The 15,191-nt window shown below is 52.2% G+C and overlaps 1 protein-coding gene across 3 annotated transcripts in view; it reads left to right on the forward strand.

The window, feature by feature from the left end:
• ACTN1 (actinin alpha 1) overlaps positions 1-15,191 on the forward strand; it is a 98,339-nt gene that overhangs the window by 46,171 nt on the left and 36,977 nt on the right. For all 3 annotated transcript variants that reach the window (XM_004426278.3, XM_004426276.3, XM_004426277.3), the window contains exons 2-3: positions 4,673-4,787; positions 8,923-9,042. In XM_004426278.3, coding sequence (XP_004426335.1) covers positions 4,673-4,787; positions 8,923-9,042 — 235 coding nt within the window. The remainder of the gene's footprint in view (positions 1-4,672; positions 4,788-8,922; positions 9,043-15,191) is intronic.

The following is a 15,191-nucleotide window of genomic DNA, read 5'->3' on the forward strand; positions in this document are numbered from 1 at the left end:
CTACCTGCTGGATGCTATTGTCGCCATTATACAGAAGTGAAAACGGAGGCTGAAGAGGCCTGTGTGGCTAAGGTCACATTCCAGTGCGTTGAGCTGGGGAGTAGGGAGAGCATGTTCTCAAAAGCCATTTGCCTTCTCGACACATTTTAAAGGAAATATATGGGCATGATACTTGTTAAAGATATAACGGGAAGATATAGAGGATTCTGGGTGAAAGCAAGACTTGAGACGTGTAGAGAAGGTAGAGAAAGATGCTTCTCTCCATCAACTCTATGAACCTTGACCCGGCTCAAGTGTCATCCCCACCCCCGCCCCCTGGCCCCGCCCCCCGCCCTGGTCGCATGGAGCCTGGCCAGGTCTGGCCTATTTGCATCCCTGAACTACAGTGCTGGGCAGTTACACTCTTCATCTCCTGAAATCACCTTTATGCCAGATTAGACATGGGTAGGTGGCCTGAGGCAGTGAGAATTGAGCAGGGGTCCAAGTTCTCTGGCAGCCCGTCCCTCTCTGTCCGGGGCCCTCGGGGGCTGTGCAGCGGGGCTGGCGGTGGGTGAAGTGAGAAGGGGACTAGCTCTTGTGGCCGCTCTGAGAGCCTTCCCAGCATGCAGCCCAAGCACTTCTCCTGAGACCTCGGCCTCCTGAGTCGCTTTCTGCAACAGAGTGGGTGCCCTGAAGGCCCATTGGCTCCTCCTGTCTCCTTAGTCAGGCTGAGTTAGAGCAGGGACCCAGTGATGGGGCTCTTGGAGCAAGAGGAAGGCTGGATGGGGCAGGGCCGGGTTGGGACTGAGGCAGTAAAGTGGCCCTTTGCCTTTATTTGAATAAGGCTGGACCTTGAACCTGCTGGGGCAGCCTGTGCTGGAGGCCACAAGGCCGTGGGTCTCTAGCCATGGACATCACTTGTGGCTGTTGGCTTTCCCACCTTGCTGGACCCCCGGAGCACTGCTAAGGGGCAGGGCCCACCTCTGTCGTAATGTGGGAGCTCGAGCTTGGAGACCAAGGCTTGCCCTGGGCCATGGGAGAGGATATGGCTGTGCCGTGGGCATGGAGGCCCACACCGCGCTCTCCCCTCCTTGTGCCCCAAGGCCTCAAGCCACTTTCAAAATCACAGGCTTTCTGCATCCCCCACAATGTTAGCCCTCTCCCATAACACATCAGTGCCTGTTCACAAAGAGTTCTCAGACACACAGGTGTCGTCTGGAAACACAGTGCAGCCTTGCAGGAGTGGCACCTGGAACACAGTTTGGTGGCTGGAGGTGGGAGGAGGGTTGGCGTGGGAGCCAGAGGAGCGTGTTCTCCGGGCCCTGTCCACAGGAAGGTGTCAGGGGAGCTGGCTTTTCTTCTCCATACCATTTATTGAACCCTTGCTAAGTGGCAGGCACTTCATAAATATTTTCTAGGTGATCCTCCTGACTTTTATAAAGTGCTGTCACTCTCCCCATTTTACTGCTGAGGGAACTGGGGTTTAGGGAGGTTAATCTGAAGGTCACACAGCTGATGATAGCGGATCTGAGCATTGAAGCCAGATCTGGTACACCCTGAAGTGCATGTTCTTTATTTTTTTTGTATGAGGAAGATTGGCCCTGAGCTAAGATCCCTTGCCAGTCTTCCTCTATTTTGTGTGTGGGTTGCTGCCACAGCGTGGCTGATGAGTGGTGTAGGTCCACACCTGGGAACTGAACCGGCAAACCTGAGCCACTGAAGTGGAGTGCACAAACTTAACCACTAGGCCACAGAGCTGTCAACCCTCAAAGTGCGTGCTGTTAATCACTGACTTACCTCCACCATTCCCTCCTTAGGCCTGAGCTCTGAGATGGGTGCTGCTTGCTGGGGGATCTTTCCTATTTGGGAGGTGCTCAGAGGCCCCTTCGAGGCAGTCACCTGTGGGGGCCGGGCATGAGGGCCTGGGGGTTTTAGCAAGGGGCAGTCCCTGAGGCCTCAGAACCAGGGCTTCATATGAGAGACCTGAGCAAACAGGTGTTTCTGTCTCCCACAGCTCTGGGTCTGGCTTCCCCAGGAAATGGGGTTGGCTGCTTTCAACAGCACTTTTCCTCTTGCAAAAGCAGTATCTTTCTACAAAAGCAGCCTCTTCTTCCTTCCTCTCACCCTCAACCCCTCACGACTCGATGGTAACCAGTGAGGTTTCACAGCCCCATCTGTGGGGTGCTGGTGGTTCCCACCAGGACCCGGGCTGCACTGGACCTGAAACTATCCCTTTGAGCTGCTGGGGCAATCCAGGTCCCCCCAAGTCAGTAGAAAACTCCAGGCAGAGGCTGAGCATGGGCCTGGAAGGGGTGATGAGAGCAAGGGGCTGTGGAAACATGAGATGGTGGGAAATGATAAAGCCCTCTCCCCCCAAGCGTGAGTGTGCTGTGTGACAGCTGAGAGAAGGGCACACACATATGGACAGGTGACCGCTGGGAAAGAATATGGAAGCAAAGTAAGTTATATTGATTTGAAAGATTTAAAAACTCTTTAATAGTTTTTACAACAACAAAAAAGTTATAACAAAATGAGAGCAAAAGCTAAGTCCCTCTAGTCTCCTGCCAGGGTTGCAGAGCTGGCACTAGAGGGAGGGCCCCCAGTACATGCTCTTGCCTGCCCTGCTGCATCCCTTTCCTCTGAGCTGTCTTCTGCTTCTGGAGAGTCCCTGAGAGCGCTGTCGGCCCATCCTCCCCTGCCCTGATACCATTCAGCATCACCCACGGGTGCAGCTAGATCTTCCAGGACCCTCCCACGTTGCATCGGTTCCTTGCTCCTTCACCCAGTTGCTCAATTTTTACATCCGCTAGAATGTCCGCGGCACAGGGCAGGGATTTTTGCTGTTTTGTTCACTGCTGTGTCCCTGACTCTGTGCCCTGGGACTCTAGGGTGACTGTTGAGTCCAGGTGTGGAGCTGACAAGTGGCCAGGCAATAACCATGCAGTAGGATACAGGTAATGATGGAGTGGGTGCAGGGTGCTGTGGGCTCTATGTCCCCAACCCAGATGTGGTGGGTGGCTGTCAGAAAGGCTTCCTGGAGGAGGTGGTATCTTAGCTCAATCTTGAAAGATGAGTGTGAGTTAGCCATGCACGCATAGAAGATATCCAGGCTGAGGAATCAGTATATGTCCCCTGCCCATCCCCAATCTGTGTGCTTGTCTTCCCAAGGTACACACCTGTCTTTGGGACAGTACACACACCCCTCTTCTCTCTCATGGGAGTGGGCTGGCCTACGGAGTGGCAATGTGTTTGTAGGGAGAGAGAAGTATCCTATGTTGGTGAGTTCCTAGTGAGACATGATTTAAAGATGAAGCCCAAAGTCGGGGGGTGTGATAATGTTGCCCCCCTCCCCACCTGTGTGGACTGATATCTCCCCTTCTTGCTCACAGGCTCTTCAACTCTTGCTTATAAACCTAAGCAGCCATTTCTTTTCCCCAGTCATCACTGATGTGGCATTATTCCCTTCCCCTGCCCATTCATTGCCACTTCTCTTTGGAGTTCCCCGGGGCAAGAGGAAGTGGTGGTGGGGGTCACGAGTCTGGTGACCTTTCCAGGGAGGAGAGGTATTTCTAGTGTGGCTGCTACTGTTATGATGAATAACACACTGCTCACCATTGCAACTTTGCAGGGCAGGTGGGAAGAGAGCTGGCTGGTCCTGCTGGTGGGGGCTGAACATTGGCTCTCGAGCCCCCATGTAGTTGAGAGTGCCTTTGGGTGCAGAGAAGTCTGGAGTTGCCAAGGAATGGGTTGGATCTGAAGCAAGAGAGCTCTTCTCTCTGTTTCCCATGGAATGTGACAGCTGGGGAGAGACGCCTGCCCCAGTTTTAGATAGCGCACACTGATTTCTCATGTTCGTTGAGTCACCCTGTTCTGTGTTTGAGCCACCAGGGGGTGCTGTTGGCACAGGGCAGCCTGGTGGGTGGCCTGCCCGATCATCTGCTTAATATAGAAGGAGCTTCAATGTTGCTGCTCTCCCTACAGACTGGAACATTACAATGTTGATGGTCTTTCATTTCATCTCCTTACATTCCCTTTCTGGAATTCTTGCTCATACTTTCGCAGCTTAAAGTGCCTCCACCCCCCACCCCAAATACACACACATACGCGCATTGAGGTACTTTACCTTTCTCTCTCCTTATCTGGACACTGTGCCTCTGAACCCTGTCCCCAACAAAACTGATTACTGTTTTCTCTTAGCTGCTGAGTGGACAAGGATTTAATAAACTAATTTACCCTAAATGAGGTTTAATATGTTACCCCTGGGTACTCTGCCTCATAGCTGTGAAGACTGAAACTAAACTGTACACTCTAAGAGGTAAATTGCTCAGAATGGAATGGTGGCACTTGTAAATGTGGGTGGGGATGATGTCTTTGGAAGACAGTTGGAAGGTGAGGCGTTAAAGGAGGGTGCTGTGTCGTCCATCCCTCTGGTACCCACCCATGCCCCTGGGCCTGCTGGGCGACTCCTCAGCTGCTGCCCTCTACTGAGTGGGCTTCCCTGCCTCCCGGGCCCCATTAGATGTTGTGCCCAACGAGGGTGACAACACCAGCCTGCCGGTACCTAATGCAGAACAACTGGAGAGATGGCATGAGGCAGGCGGGTCCTGGGGACCCACTGGGGCCCCTGTGAGGGCCCCAGAGACCATGTGACTTGTGGGGAGCCTGACGGCTTGCGCTTCTTTCCCTTGCCCAGACGTTCACGGCATGGTGCAACTCCCACCTCCGTAAAGCGGGGACGCAGATCGAGAACATCGAGGAGGACTTCCGGGACGGCCTGAAGCTCATGCTGCTGCTGGAGGTCATCTCAGGTGAGCTGGACCCCTGGCCCGGCAGATGCTGCCCGCTGGGTTCTGCCACTTGGGGAATGCTGCCCTGATGCCCCTGCTTCTGCCTTGCCTGTGGTCATGGCTGGCTGTGGGCCTCTTGAAAGCAGTTGGCAGTGAGGTGTATGAATTCAGACTAGAAGACTGGGCCTCAGTCCTGGTTCTGCCCCTGACCATCCACGTGTCCCTGGACAGGTCACTGCCTCTCTGCCTCAGCATCCTCATTTGCAAAAAGAGAGCGTTTGAAGGATAGTCTCTGAGGTCCTTTCTCCTCCAAAATGCTAGGATTCTGTGGTCAAGAATGCAGCCGTGCCTGACCATCTGCAAACTTTGGCTCCATGGCTGCCTATCTACCTATATCTGCATGATCTCAGTCCCTTATCTGCGACCCAACTTGGAATTTGGATGTCCAGATATCTGAGGGGACAGCTCCTCTTGAATGCGTATCCCAGCTTTCTTATGACTATCTTTGCTCCACCATCCCTTGAAGGTTGGCGGTCCTCAAGATTCTAGCCTTGGTTGACCCACTGGGCAGTTTAGCTACTCTCTTCACTTGACCCTCCACCTTGACACCAGAGAGTCCTCGACCTAGTCTCAGTCCAGCCTTCTCCCTCTAGCCCCCTCTAAAATGCGGAACCACACTGGGCATCTCCACCCAGATGTCCCCCAGGGTCCGCTCGGCATGTCCAAGACTGTACTTACCACTCCTGGTCCCAGCAAACCTTTTTCCTCCTGCAGTCTTCATCTTGTTCTCCAGAACCTAATCTGGGAATCACAGACAGCTCTTCCTTTGCTCTTCTTTCCAACTTGGCATTCAATTTCTGTTCATTGTATTTCTTTCTTCTATGATCTGTCTTTTAACCTCTGCTACCATGGTGTCAGTGTGGGCCTACGTCAACTCTCACCTAGATGATACCACAAGGCCTTGACCCCCTCCAAGCTCCTCCCTCCCACTGTAGTCCATCATCCACACCACAGCCAGAAGGTCCACCCGATGGCCCAAATATGGTCGTGCTGTTCCCTGCTCGACACCCTTCAGTCCCTCCCCAGGGCTTTGAGCCTGTAGCCTGCATTCCTTAGCGTAGCTTGAGGTATCCTGTGTGAGCTGGCACCTGCTTTGTTTTCAACTAACTATTCCCAAAAAGGTATCAGGCCTCAGACCCTCTGCCACCCTGGGAGACATGCCATCCTTCCCAGATGACATGCTCTCTGTGCTTTTGCACGAGCTCTAACTGCCTCCCTCCACCCTCCAATACTTTTTAATATCTCCCTTGCAGTGAAATCTGTATGTGTGTGGTAAAATATACATAACAAAATTTACCATTTTAACCATTTTTAAATATGCACAGAGGCATTAAATACATTTACATTATTGTGCAACCATCACCACTATCCATCTCCAAACTTCTGCATCATCCCACACTGAAACTCTGTCCCCGTTAAACGCTAACTCCCCATTCCGTCCTCCCCCCAGCCCCTGGCAACCACCATTCTGCTTTCTGTCTCTGTGAATTTGACCACGCTAGGTACCTCATATAAGTGGAATCATACAGTATTTGTTTGTATCTGGTTTGTTTCACTTAGTATGATGTCTTCCAGCTTCATCTATGTTGTAGCGTGTGTCAGAATTTCCTGCCTTTCTAAGGCTGAATAATGTTCCTTTGTATGCATACACCACATTTTGTTTATTCATTCATTTATTGGTTAGCATTTGGGTTGTCTCCACCTTCTGGCTATCGTGAATAATGCTGCTGTGAACGTGTGTGTACAGACACCTGTTTGAGTCCCTGCTTTTCAGTTCTTTTGGGTATATACCCAGAAGTGGAATTGCTGGGTCAGATGGTAATTCTGTTCAACTTTTAAGGAACTACCGTACTGTTTTCCTCTACCTGCCTTTTGGAGTGTCCTTCCCACCTCCTCTCCCAACATTTATTGGTTCAAACAAACAAACTTACTTGGTATTATTCTTTTGCATTCTTCAAAACTCAGCTCAGGGGTTTCCTCCAGGAGGGCTTCCCTGCCACCTCCCCCACATCAATTCCTCTCGCGTGTCGTTGTCACGTGGTGTCGTCATTTTGGCTCCCTCATTTTCCTCCCCACTCCACCCTGAGCTCCTTGGGGCAGGGACGGTCTCATCTCTGTGTCCCAAGTGCTTAGAACTGTACTTGGCATGTGGGTGACAAATCTTAAGAGTGACCGGATCTGGGCTCTTCTGCGTGACCACCAGTGTGTTCCCACTGAACGGGCCGGCCTGTGCCCAAGGAGACCTGTGTGCGTCTGTGAAGGGGCTCGTCTCTTTCCCGGGGCTGGGGGAGATATGTCACCGAGACGCTGACTTTTCCTCCTTGAGCGTCTCTGGAGATGGGTAAGATGACAGGAGAAGGAAGGGGATGCTGCCTGCAGAGGTCCTCAAAGTGTGGTCCCTGGACCATCCATACCAGAGTCAGCGGGACTGCGTGTCAGCATGCGGGTTCCCAGACCCCACCCCAGACCTCCTAAACCAGAGACTGAGGAGGCCGGGAACGGGGCTGGGCATCTGCAGGCAGCAGATTCTCCAGGCGGTTTTGTGCCAGCTGAAGCTTGAGAACCGCTGGCATTGCCGCCCCTACTGCCCTACTGGAAGGGGATGTCCCCTTCCAGCCGGCGTGCACAGCTGGTGAGCTGGCTGGGGGGCTCAGGACCCTTAGCAGGACGTGAGGGCTGGGGCTTTAGCGGGAGCAGCCTTCCGGGGGGGACGTGGCACTGCCTCCCTCCATCCTATGGGAGGGAGCCCCTGTAGCATCCCATCTGCCCGGGAGGACAGTAGGGTACTTGCTGCTGAGGCCGGCCAGAGACCACAGCCTTGAGAGAGCCACAACTGGAAAGTCTTGATTTAATAATTAACACCCAGCTGTGCTTCCCTGGGAGCTGCAAGGCCTAATCACATCTGTAGCAGGAAGTCTGTTCTCTTCTAGCAGCTGGGGAGTTCTGGGGGTCTGGGAGGCTCCTTGGGGTAGTGCTGTTCTGACATCACGGCTGCCCAGCCCGGTGAGCTCTCTTAGCCAGACTATTGATGTACTTGGTGGGGCAGGGAGGGGGGTGTGCAGCTGGGCTGGTCCGGAGACCATGGTAGGTGCAAGGGTCCTGAGTTTCAGGCTCTAGGATGGTGGTCCTTAGCCTTATGGGGTCCCTGACCTCTTAGAGACTCTGAAAGCCCTGTGCCCCTTCCCCAGGTATGGGCATGTGTGGCACATATAAATTTTTCAAATGGTTTCGGGAGGTCCCTGGACGCCTCTGTTCTGGGATAAAAGTGCTCTTAATGGGGTGTTTGGAGAACCAGCTCCTCCACCCCATTTCCCTGCAGCTTCTGACCCTGTCACCTGGGCAGCAGGCACTCCCATGAGGAAGCTGGGGGTGGGGGTGGGGGTGAACTGGGAGCTGAGCTGTGGGTGCCCTCGGGAGGCAGTAACCAGACAAGAGCAGCCGTTCTCTAATGAGAGAGGGATGCTGTGGGCACTTACATTTAAACACCCAGGGAGCTTTTTCAGAATACTCTAGGCTGACCCGCACTGCCTCCCAGGCCAAACAGTCTAGACTAGAAGGAGTTCGGGCCTTTGCATGTGCTGTTCCTTCTGCCTTCATCACCTTTCCCTGCAGTCTGGGCCTCGCTGCCCTCCCACTCAGAGGCCTGCCCCGAGCACTCTGCAACTCCTCATCCTCCCACCGCCTCCTCTTCTGCGTCCTCTTTTTAAGCATTTCCCCTCCTTGGAGTTTGTTCCTTTGTGTATATTTATCTGTGTTTCTCTGTTGAAGGCCTGTCTCTCCTCCTGGACCGTAAGCACATGAAAGCAAGCAACTGTTTTGTTTACCTGCACATTCCAAGCGGCCAGCCAAGTCCCTGACATACATGAGGGGCTTGATACAAGCTTGTTGAGTGGGTGCGAACAGATTAGATCTGAGAAGCTGAAGAGAGAAGAGGCGGGGTAGACCCTCCCTCTCACTCCTTGCCCGAGTGGCATTCGCCTGCACCCAGGTGGCACACACGTGTATCCCTCGGAGGTGTGCCCTGGATGCGGGTGTTGTGAGAGCAGCCGTGGCTCCTGGGTACCAGCGTCTCCCCTTCCTCTCGATCTGCCTTCAGGTGAGCGCTTGGCCAAGCCGGAGAGAGGCAAGATGCGGGTGCACAAGATCTCCAACGTCAACAAGGCCCTGGACTTCATAGCCAGCAAGGGGGTCAAGCTGGTGTCCATCGGAGCCGAGGGTGAGTATGGCCTGCCCCTGGCTGCCCCGCGAAGCCTGGTTTTCTGCTCTGCTGGTTCCCCGGGCCTTTTCTTCCCTGACTCCTGGGCCCGCACATCCCTGGGGGTGGTTGGAAGTGGAGCTCCTAGCACCTCCATCTGGTTGGCCTGTGGATTCTTCGTGTCACAACAGCACTTTCCATCCAGTGTCAGCCTCCCCCCAGCCCTGCCCCCGGAAAACCAAGGGGCCTCTCCCTGGTCCGCACAGGCACACCCTCAGCCGAATCCCAGCACTGTGGTCTCCCACATGTGTGGGATGCCGCCTCCCTCCTCCGCAGGCCTGGCTGCACCGTGCTGCCTGAAGTGGAGAATTCTGTGGTCTGGGGAGAGTGTGCTGACAGGTGGAGGGTGAGGGCTGCCCTGAGCTCCACGGAGCCCGGGAGGCTGATGTCCAGAAGCCGTTAGGAACATTCTTAATGTTATTTCCCCGCAGAGTAGCTTTTGACTCTTTTTCCTTCACTTAAAAAATTTTTTTTAAAGCTCGGTTTAAATCATTATTAGCGTGTTCATAATGGTTAAAAGGGGGTAGCACAATTTCTTGTGTGCACTGTGGTGGCTCTGAAGGATTTGGGGAGGGTTGAGGCGATTGGAATAGAATACTGTGTCCCATGGATTCAGCAAGCATTAATTGGACACCTGCTGTGTGGTGCCAGAGATCTCAAGGTGAGTAGGACAGTCTCCATTCATTCATTCATTCATTCATTCGTTGATGATATAACTGTGGCTGTGGTTACTGAACTCTCACTCTGGCAGCTACTGTGCCCAAGCCCTTTGCACCAGTGATCTCATTTATTCCTCAAAACAGCCCTGTGAGGTGGCTCTAATTATTATGCCCCTTTTACCGTAAGAAAACAGATGCCTACTGAGATTAATTTGCTCAAGGTCCCGTCACCAGTAAGTGGCAAAGCCAGAACTCGTCCGGGTCTGTGTGACACCAGCGAAATGTCCCTAGAGTGTGGCCTTTCCTTGAAGAGGGTGGTAGTCTTGCTTCAGTAAATCCACAGGAGCAGATCTCTTCTCTGGTTGATGACTTTAAAGTCCCCCCTCCCTTTTTTTCCTAGAAATTGAGGGATTTTATGTTGCCACATCAAACTGAGAAACTTTCGCAGGGGGGTCGGCAAATTGCAGTCCATGGGGTCAAATGTGGCTGACAAGGGTTTTGTAAATACTGGAACACAGCCACACCGTTTGTTTACATATGGTCTGTGCCTGCTTTCTTACTGCAGACAGAGTTGAGTACTTGAGACAGAGACCGTATGGCCTGTAAAGCTGAAAATATTTCCTATCGGGCCCTTTGCAGAGAAAGTTTGCCGACCTCTGCCTTTTGGAGACTCAGCAGTTCAGAGACTGCTCAGGGCAGTCACGGGGGTGCCTTATGGATCCCAGCACCCCCTCAGCTATAAGGCAGAGACCACGTCTTACACATCCTTGAGGCCCCACCCCTACCAGCATGACACACACAGTAGGTGCTCAGTAAATTTTCCAAGGACTGGCACAAAGCAGGGTACTTTGCTTTGTGAGTGGGAAAATATTCTCTGCCTTTTAATAAGAAGAAAAGAATAATCTGTTAGGGAGGAATAAAGGCCTGGCAGAAAAAGTTTCAACTAAGCAGGGATGGGAAGCCAAAAAAATTGCTACTCAGGTGGTCTGGTGCAAGCTCAGATGTCCGCTGGGGCAGGGAAGTAAATGATGTAGGAGGTGGGCCAGCGGTGAGTGGTAGGGATGAGTGGGGACTGTGGAGAACTGCGGAGCATGTCCTTCTAAGCTAGGCAGCTGCCATGTGGATCTAACCAATTGTGGCTGTGAGGGCATATAGATACAGTGTTGCTAGATCTTTCAGTTTTTCAAAAGAAGCCAGAAATCCAGATTTTTAGAAAGGAAAATTTAACAAATACCTAAAAAAATTTTTTTAAAGACTCTGAGTAGCAAAGGGGAGGAGGGAAGGAGAAGGTGGGTAAGAGAGTGCTTACTGAGTTCCAGGTCTGTGCTGGCCAGACAGGACGCTCTACATAGGTTGTCCCCTTCTACCTGTGAACACGCCTGAAGGATGGGTATCACCAGCCACGTTTTACAATCAGGGAAACTGAGGCTCAGAAGAGTTGCTGAGGTGGAAGCATATAGAGGGTCGAGTGCAGGCTCTGGGCCAGATTGCTCCCATGTGGCAGAGCCAGGATTAAACCCCTGGAGCTGAGGGCTAAACCTCTTCCCATTACCCTGAGCATTGCTGCCTCCCCTGCGGGGCCCAGGACAGAACTTCCATGTCTGATGATCCCTGCTATGAAGTAGTGGGTGAAGTCAGCTGTGCTTGCCTCAGCAGAGGGGTAGGGAGCAAAGACAGATACTGGTGTAAACTCTAACCAGCGCCTCCAATCTTCTGGGAGTCCCTTAACCTAGCTGGCCACGGTTTTCCAGTTCCTTTAACTCAGGCCTCGCTTCTCTAAAGATTGGTAAAAGACTCCTTTAAAATGAGATATTCCTGGAGGCCGGCCCGGTGGCGCAGCGGTTAAGTGCGCGTGCCAAGTTCACAGGTTCGGATCCCGGGCGCGCACCGACACACTGCTTGCTAGGCCATGCTGTGGTGGCATCCCATGTAAAGTGGAGGAGGATGGGCATGGATGTTAGCCCAGGGCCAGTCTTCCTCAAGAAAAAAAAAGTGGGGAGGATTGGCATCGGATGTTAGCTCAGGGCTGGTCCTCCTCACAAAAAACAAAAGACCAAAAAAAAAAGAAAAAAAAGAAAATGAGATATTTCTTACCTCCTGGCTACCCTGGGGAGCCAGTGCTTTAGGCTGAGGCTTCCCGCTTTGAAATCATCTCTCCCCTTTCAAGCTGAGCACCGAGATCATGCTGGGATGGCTGCTCTGCTGAGCCAGGAAACTGGATGAGGCCCCAGATGAGTTTTGTTTATTTCAGTGAAATGAAGTTTACTGCTATAGATTATAAAATAAAAGGTAATGGAGCAGATCACTGGAATGACCTCTCCCGGGGGTTGGGGTCGGGGGAGATGTTGCCATTTGTCCTGACCGAGGATGCTTGGTCAGGATGTCCAGCCCAGGATGCTCCTGGGCTGATGTGCCCTGGGCACCAGGCCCAGCTGACGTGTAAGACCCCAGACCTTTGAAGAATTATCGTGTGGTGCAAGGACTAGACTCTGGTTGACCTTGAAGGGCAGAACCAGGCCTGGCAGGGAGCCCCTATGGGCAGGCTGTGCGGATAACGTGCAGAACCTTAGGGAATAGAATTGGTGCTCTAGGAAGGGCGTTCGTTCCCTGTCCCCAAAGAAGTTCAGATGGAGGCTGGAGGCAAGGAACTTCCATACCTCGGGAAGGGTTAGAGTACATCCTTAAGATTTCTTGTATGATACTTGATTCTAGAATGTCTAGGCTTGACCTGGGTGAGTGGTTGGGATTTAACCAGGGGAGAGGACCCAACAGGATTTTTATTTTAAGATCTTTGGGTAGAGAAAGCTTGATGGCTTTGAGTGCCAGGAGCCTGGGGGTGGTCTCAAGGATTTAGCATCTATCCTCAGGATGGAGGGGGCAGTGGGTACAGTAGTTACAGCATTGGTCTGGAAGGTGATGACCCCCCTAGGGTCTAGTTTCTGTCAAATAGAATTTCTTCAGCATCATTCATTCATTCTACTGTCTGAATACTGCGCAGATGACTGCATTTCTAGGGTGGTGGTGTGGAGGAAAGGGAGAGGCAGGTTCCAAGTAAAGGAAGGATGCGAACGGCTTCGTAGCTAGCTGTAGACCAGGAATGGCAGAAACCTGCCCCTACTGCTTCCCGCTCCCGTGGTAGACATTGGTAATCTATCACGGTTTTCCCAGGGGGCCCCGCGGTGGCCTTGGGACCCTCCTTTTGGACCTAGTATTCCTGGCAGCCTCCTGACATAAAGCTGCCTGTGAGGTGGGGCGTCCCTGCTCCAAACAGAGAGATGCCTGGGGAGAGGGTCTGCCGTTCTGGGGACCCAGGAAGGAGGGCCCTCTGGGAAGGGTTACACTCTCAGGGTAGATGGAGAACCTGGTGGGCACTGGGCTGGGGTGGTGCATGGGGTGTTAACTGAGCACATCCCACTCTCTGCCTGTACTTGGCTCCTCTGTTTTCTGGAGAATTTGGTATGAGTGTAAATTCAGTAAGCAAAAATCCCTGGGGGGTTTCTGGGGATGGAGGAGAGGAGAAAGTAGGCAAGACCCAAAAAAGAAGCTGCCTGTGTTCCTTGGTGCTAGGAGGACTCTGAGCTCGAGGCCAGTGGGAGGCTGAGGTAGATGACCCTCATAAGTCGGGCAGCGTGGGGGGCTCAGGGTGGGGGAGCGAGGGGGGCCGGCACTGTAGCCTCCACTCCTGGAAAGGCCGAGCAGCAGTGTTACCACCTGGAGCTGCATCTAGACTTTAAAAACATTTCCCTGTGTATGTGACACGCTGTTCATAAAATTTCGTACCTGCTTTTTCCACTTTCTGTATTATAAAGATTTTTCCAAGTCATTAAAAATTTGTGGGGGTCTGCCCCGTGGCTTAGCAGTTAAGTGTGCACTCCACTACTGGCGGCCTGGTTTGGATCCCGGGCGCGCACCGACGCACTGCTTGTCTGGCCATGCTGAGGCCGTGTCCCACATACAGCAACTAGAGGGATGTGCAACTATGACACACAGCTATGTACTGGGGCTTTGGGGAGAAAAAGGGGAAAAAAAACAAAGGAGGAGGATTGGCAATATATGTTAGCTCAGGGCCGGTCTTCCTCACACACACACAAAAAAATTTGTGTGAGTGATTTTTAAGGGCTGTGTTCATTGTCTGTTGGTCCAGTGCAGCTGTGCTCAGTTCCAGTCCTGGGCCCTCCCTGGAGGAGCCTGGGCACTCTTAGGTTCTTGGAGCCCGACAGGCCTGTGTCACCTCTGCCCATTCACCCACTGTGGTTAGCGCCCTCCAGTGTTCATTCATTCATTCATTTGTTCATTCATTCAACAAATGTTGACGGAGGGCTTTCTCTGTGCCAGGCACTGCTGGGCTCTAAGCAGTGATGCAAAACAGAAAATCTTTACCCTCATGGAGCTTATGTTCTAGAAGAGGGAGAGAGAAAATACACACATACATGGTCAGATGGAGGAAAGGGGGAGGTCAAGGAGGGACTCAAGGAGAAGGTGATGGGTGGGTGGAGACAGGAGGCGGTGGGGGACAAGCCCTGTGGACATCCAGGGAGGGGGGAGGCCGTGTGACTGTGGGGGGTGGAGGGACATGAGGGCCTTGCCGCCCACTGGCTTTGACTCCGGGAAGCCCTGGAGGGCTTGAGCAGAGGGGTGACAGGTATGCGATTTACTTAGTCACACCTTGTACTTTGTACGTCACGGTTTCCAGTTTGGGGCTTTTGATACATAACTTTGTGACAAGGACCTTTACAGGGCCCCCCTTACTCTGCATTTCACACCATCGGCTACGGATAGAGTCCTAGAGGTAGAATTTTCCTGTCCAAAAGTTGAACGACTTCAAGATGCTTGCTCCCTGTTACCAAATTATTTCCCAGAAAGTTTTTTTTTTAAACCAATTTACACTTCTAGCCCCAGGGGGTCACCTTGTTACCATCAAGGTCTGTGTTTGCTTGTTTTTTTTTTTTAACTTTGCTGATTTAATAGCTGGGAAAATGGGATCTTATTTCTTTAATTACAAGTGAGATTGAACATTTTTATAAATTGGTTATTTGTATCGCATGTTTTGTGAAGTGTCTGTTCGTCTTTTGCCTGTTTATCTATTGTGAATTTAGACTTTTTTTCTTATCAATTTATACCAACACTTTAAATGTTACAGAGGTTAAACCATTGGAAGTTACAAACGAAAGCGCATTTAAAAAATATCAAACCTTTATGAACTAATTTTTAACTGATTAACTGACTACTCCCCCAGCATGCTCTGCAAAGTTACTTGATAAGCCAGACGGTCATGTGCTGCTGCAGCTCCCTGTGTCTCTAACCCAGGCTCTCTGACTCGGGTCTGTGCCCCGGTGATGTCCAGGCTCTGGGAGGGGCATTCAAAAGCCCCTGTTAGCAGGAAGAGTTACGTCCTATGCCTTGTCCAGAGTGGCCGCTGGTCCTCCTCTGCTCAGCACCCCGATGCAGGCT

The sequence above is a fragment of the Ceratotherium simum genome, chromosome 24 (genome assembly GCF_057802395.1).
Source record: "Ceratotherium simum simum isolate JZ-2026a chromosome 24, ASM5780239v1, whole genome shotgun sequence".
Lineage (NCBI taxonomy): Eukaryota > Metazoa > Chordata > Mammalia > Perissodactyla > Rhinocerotidae > Ceratotherium > Ceratotherium simum.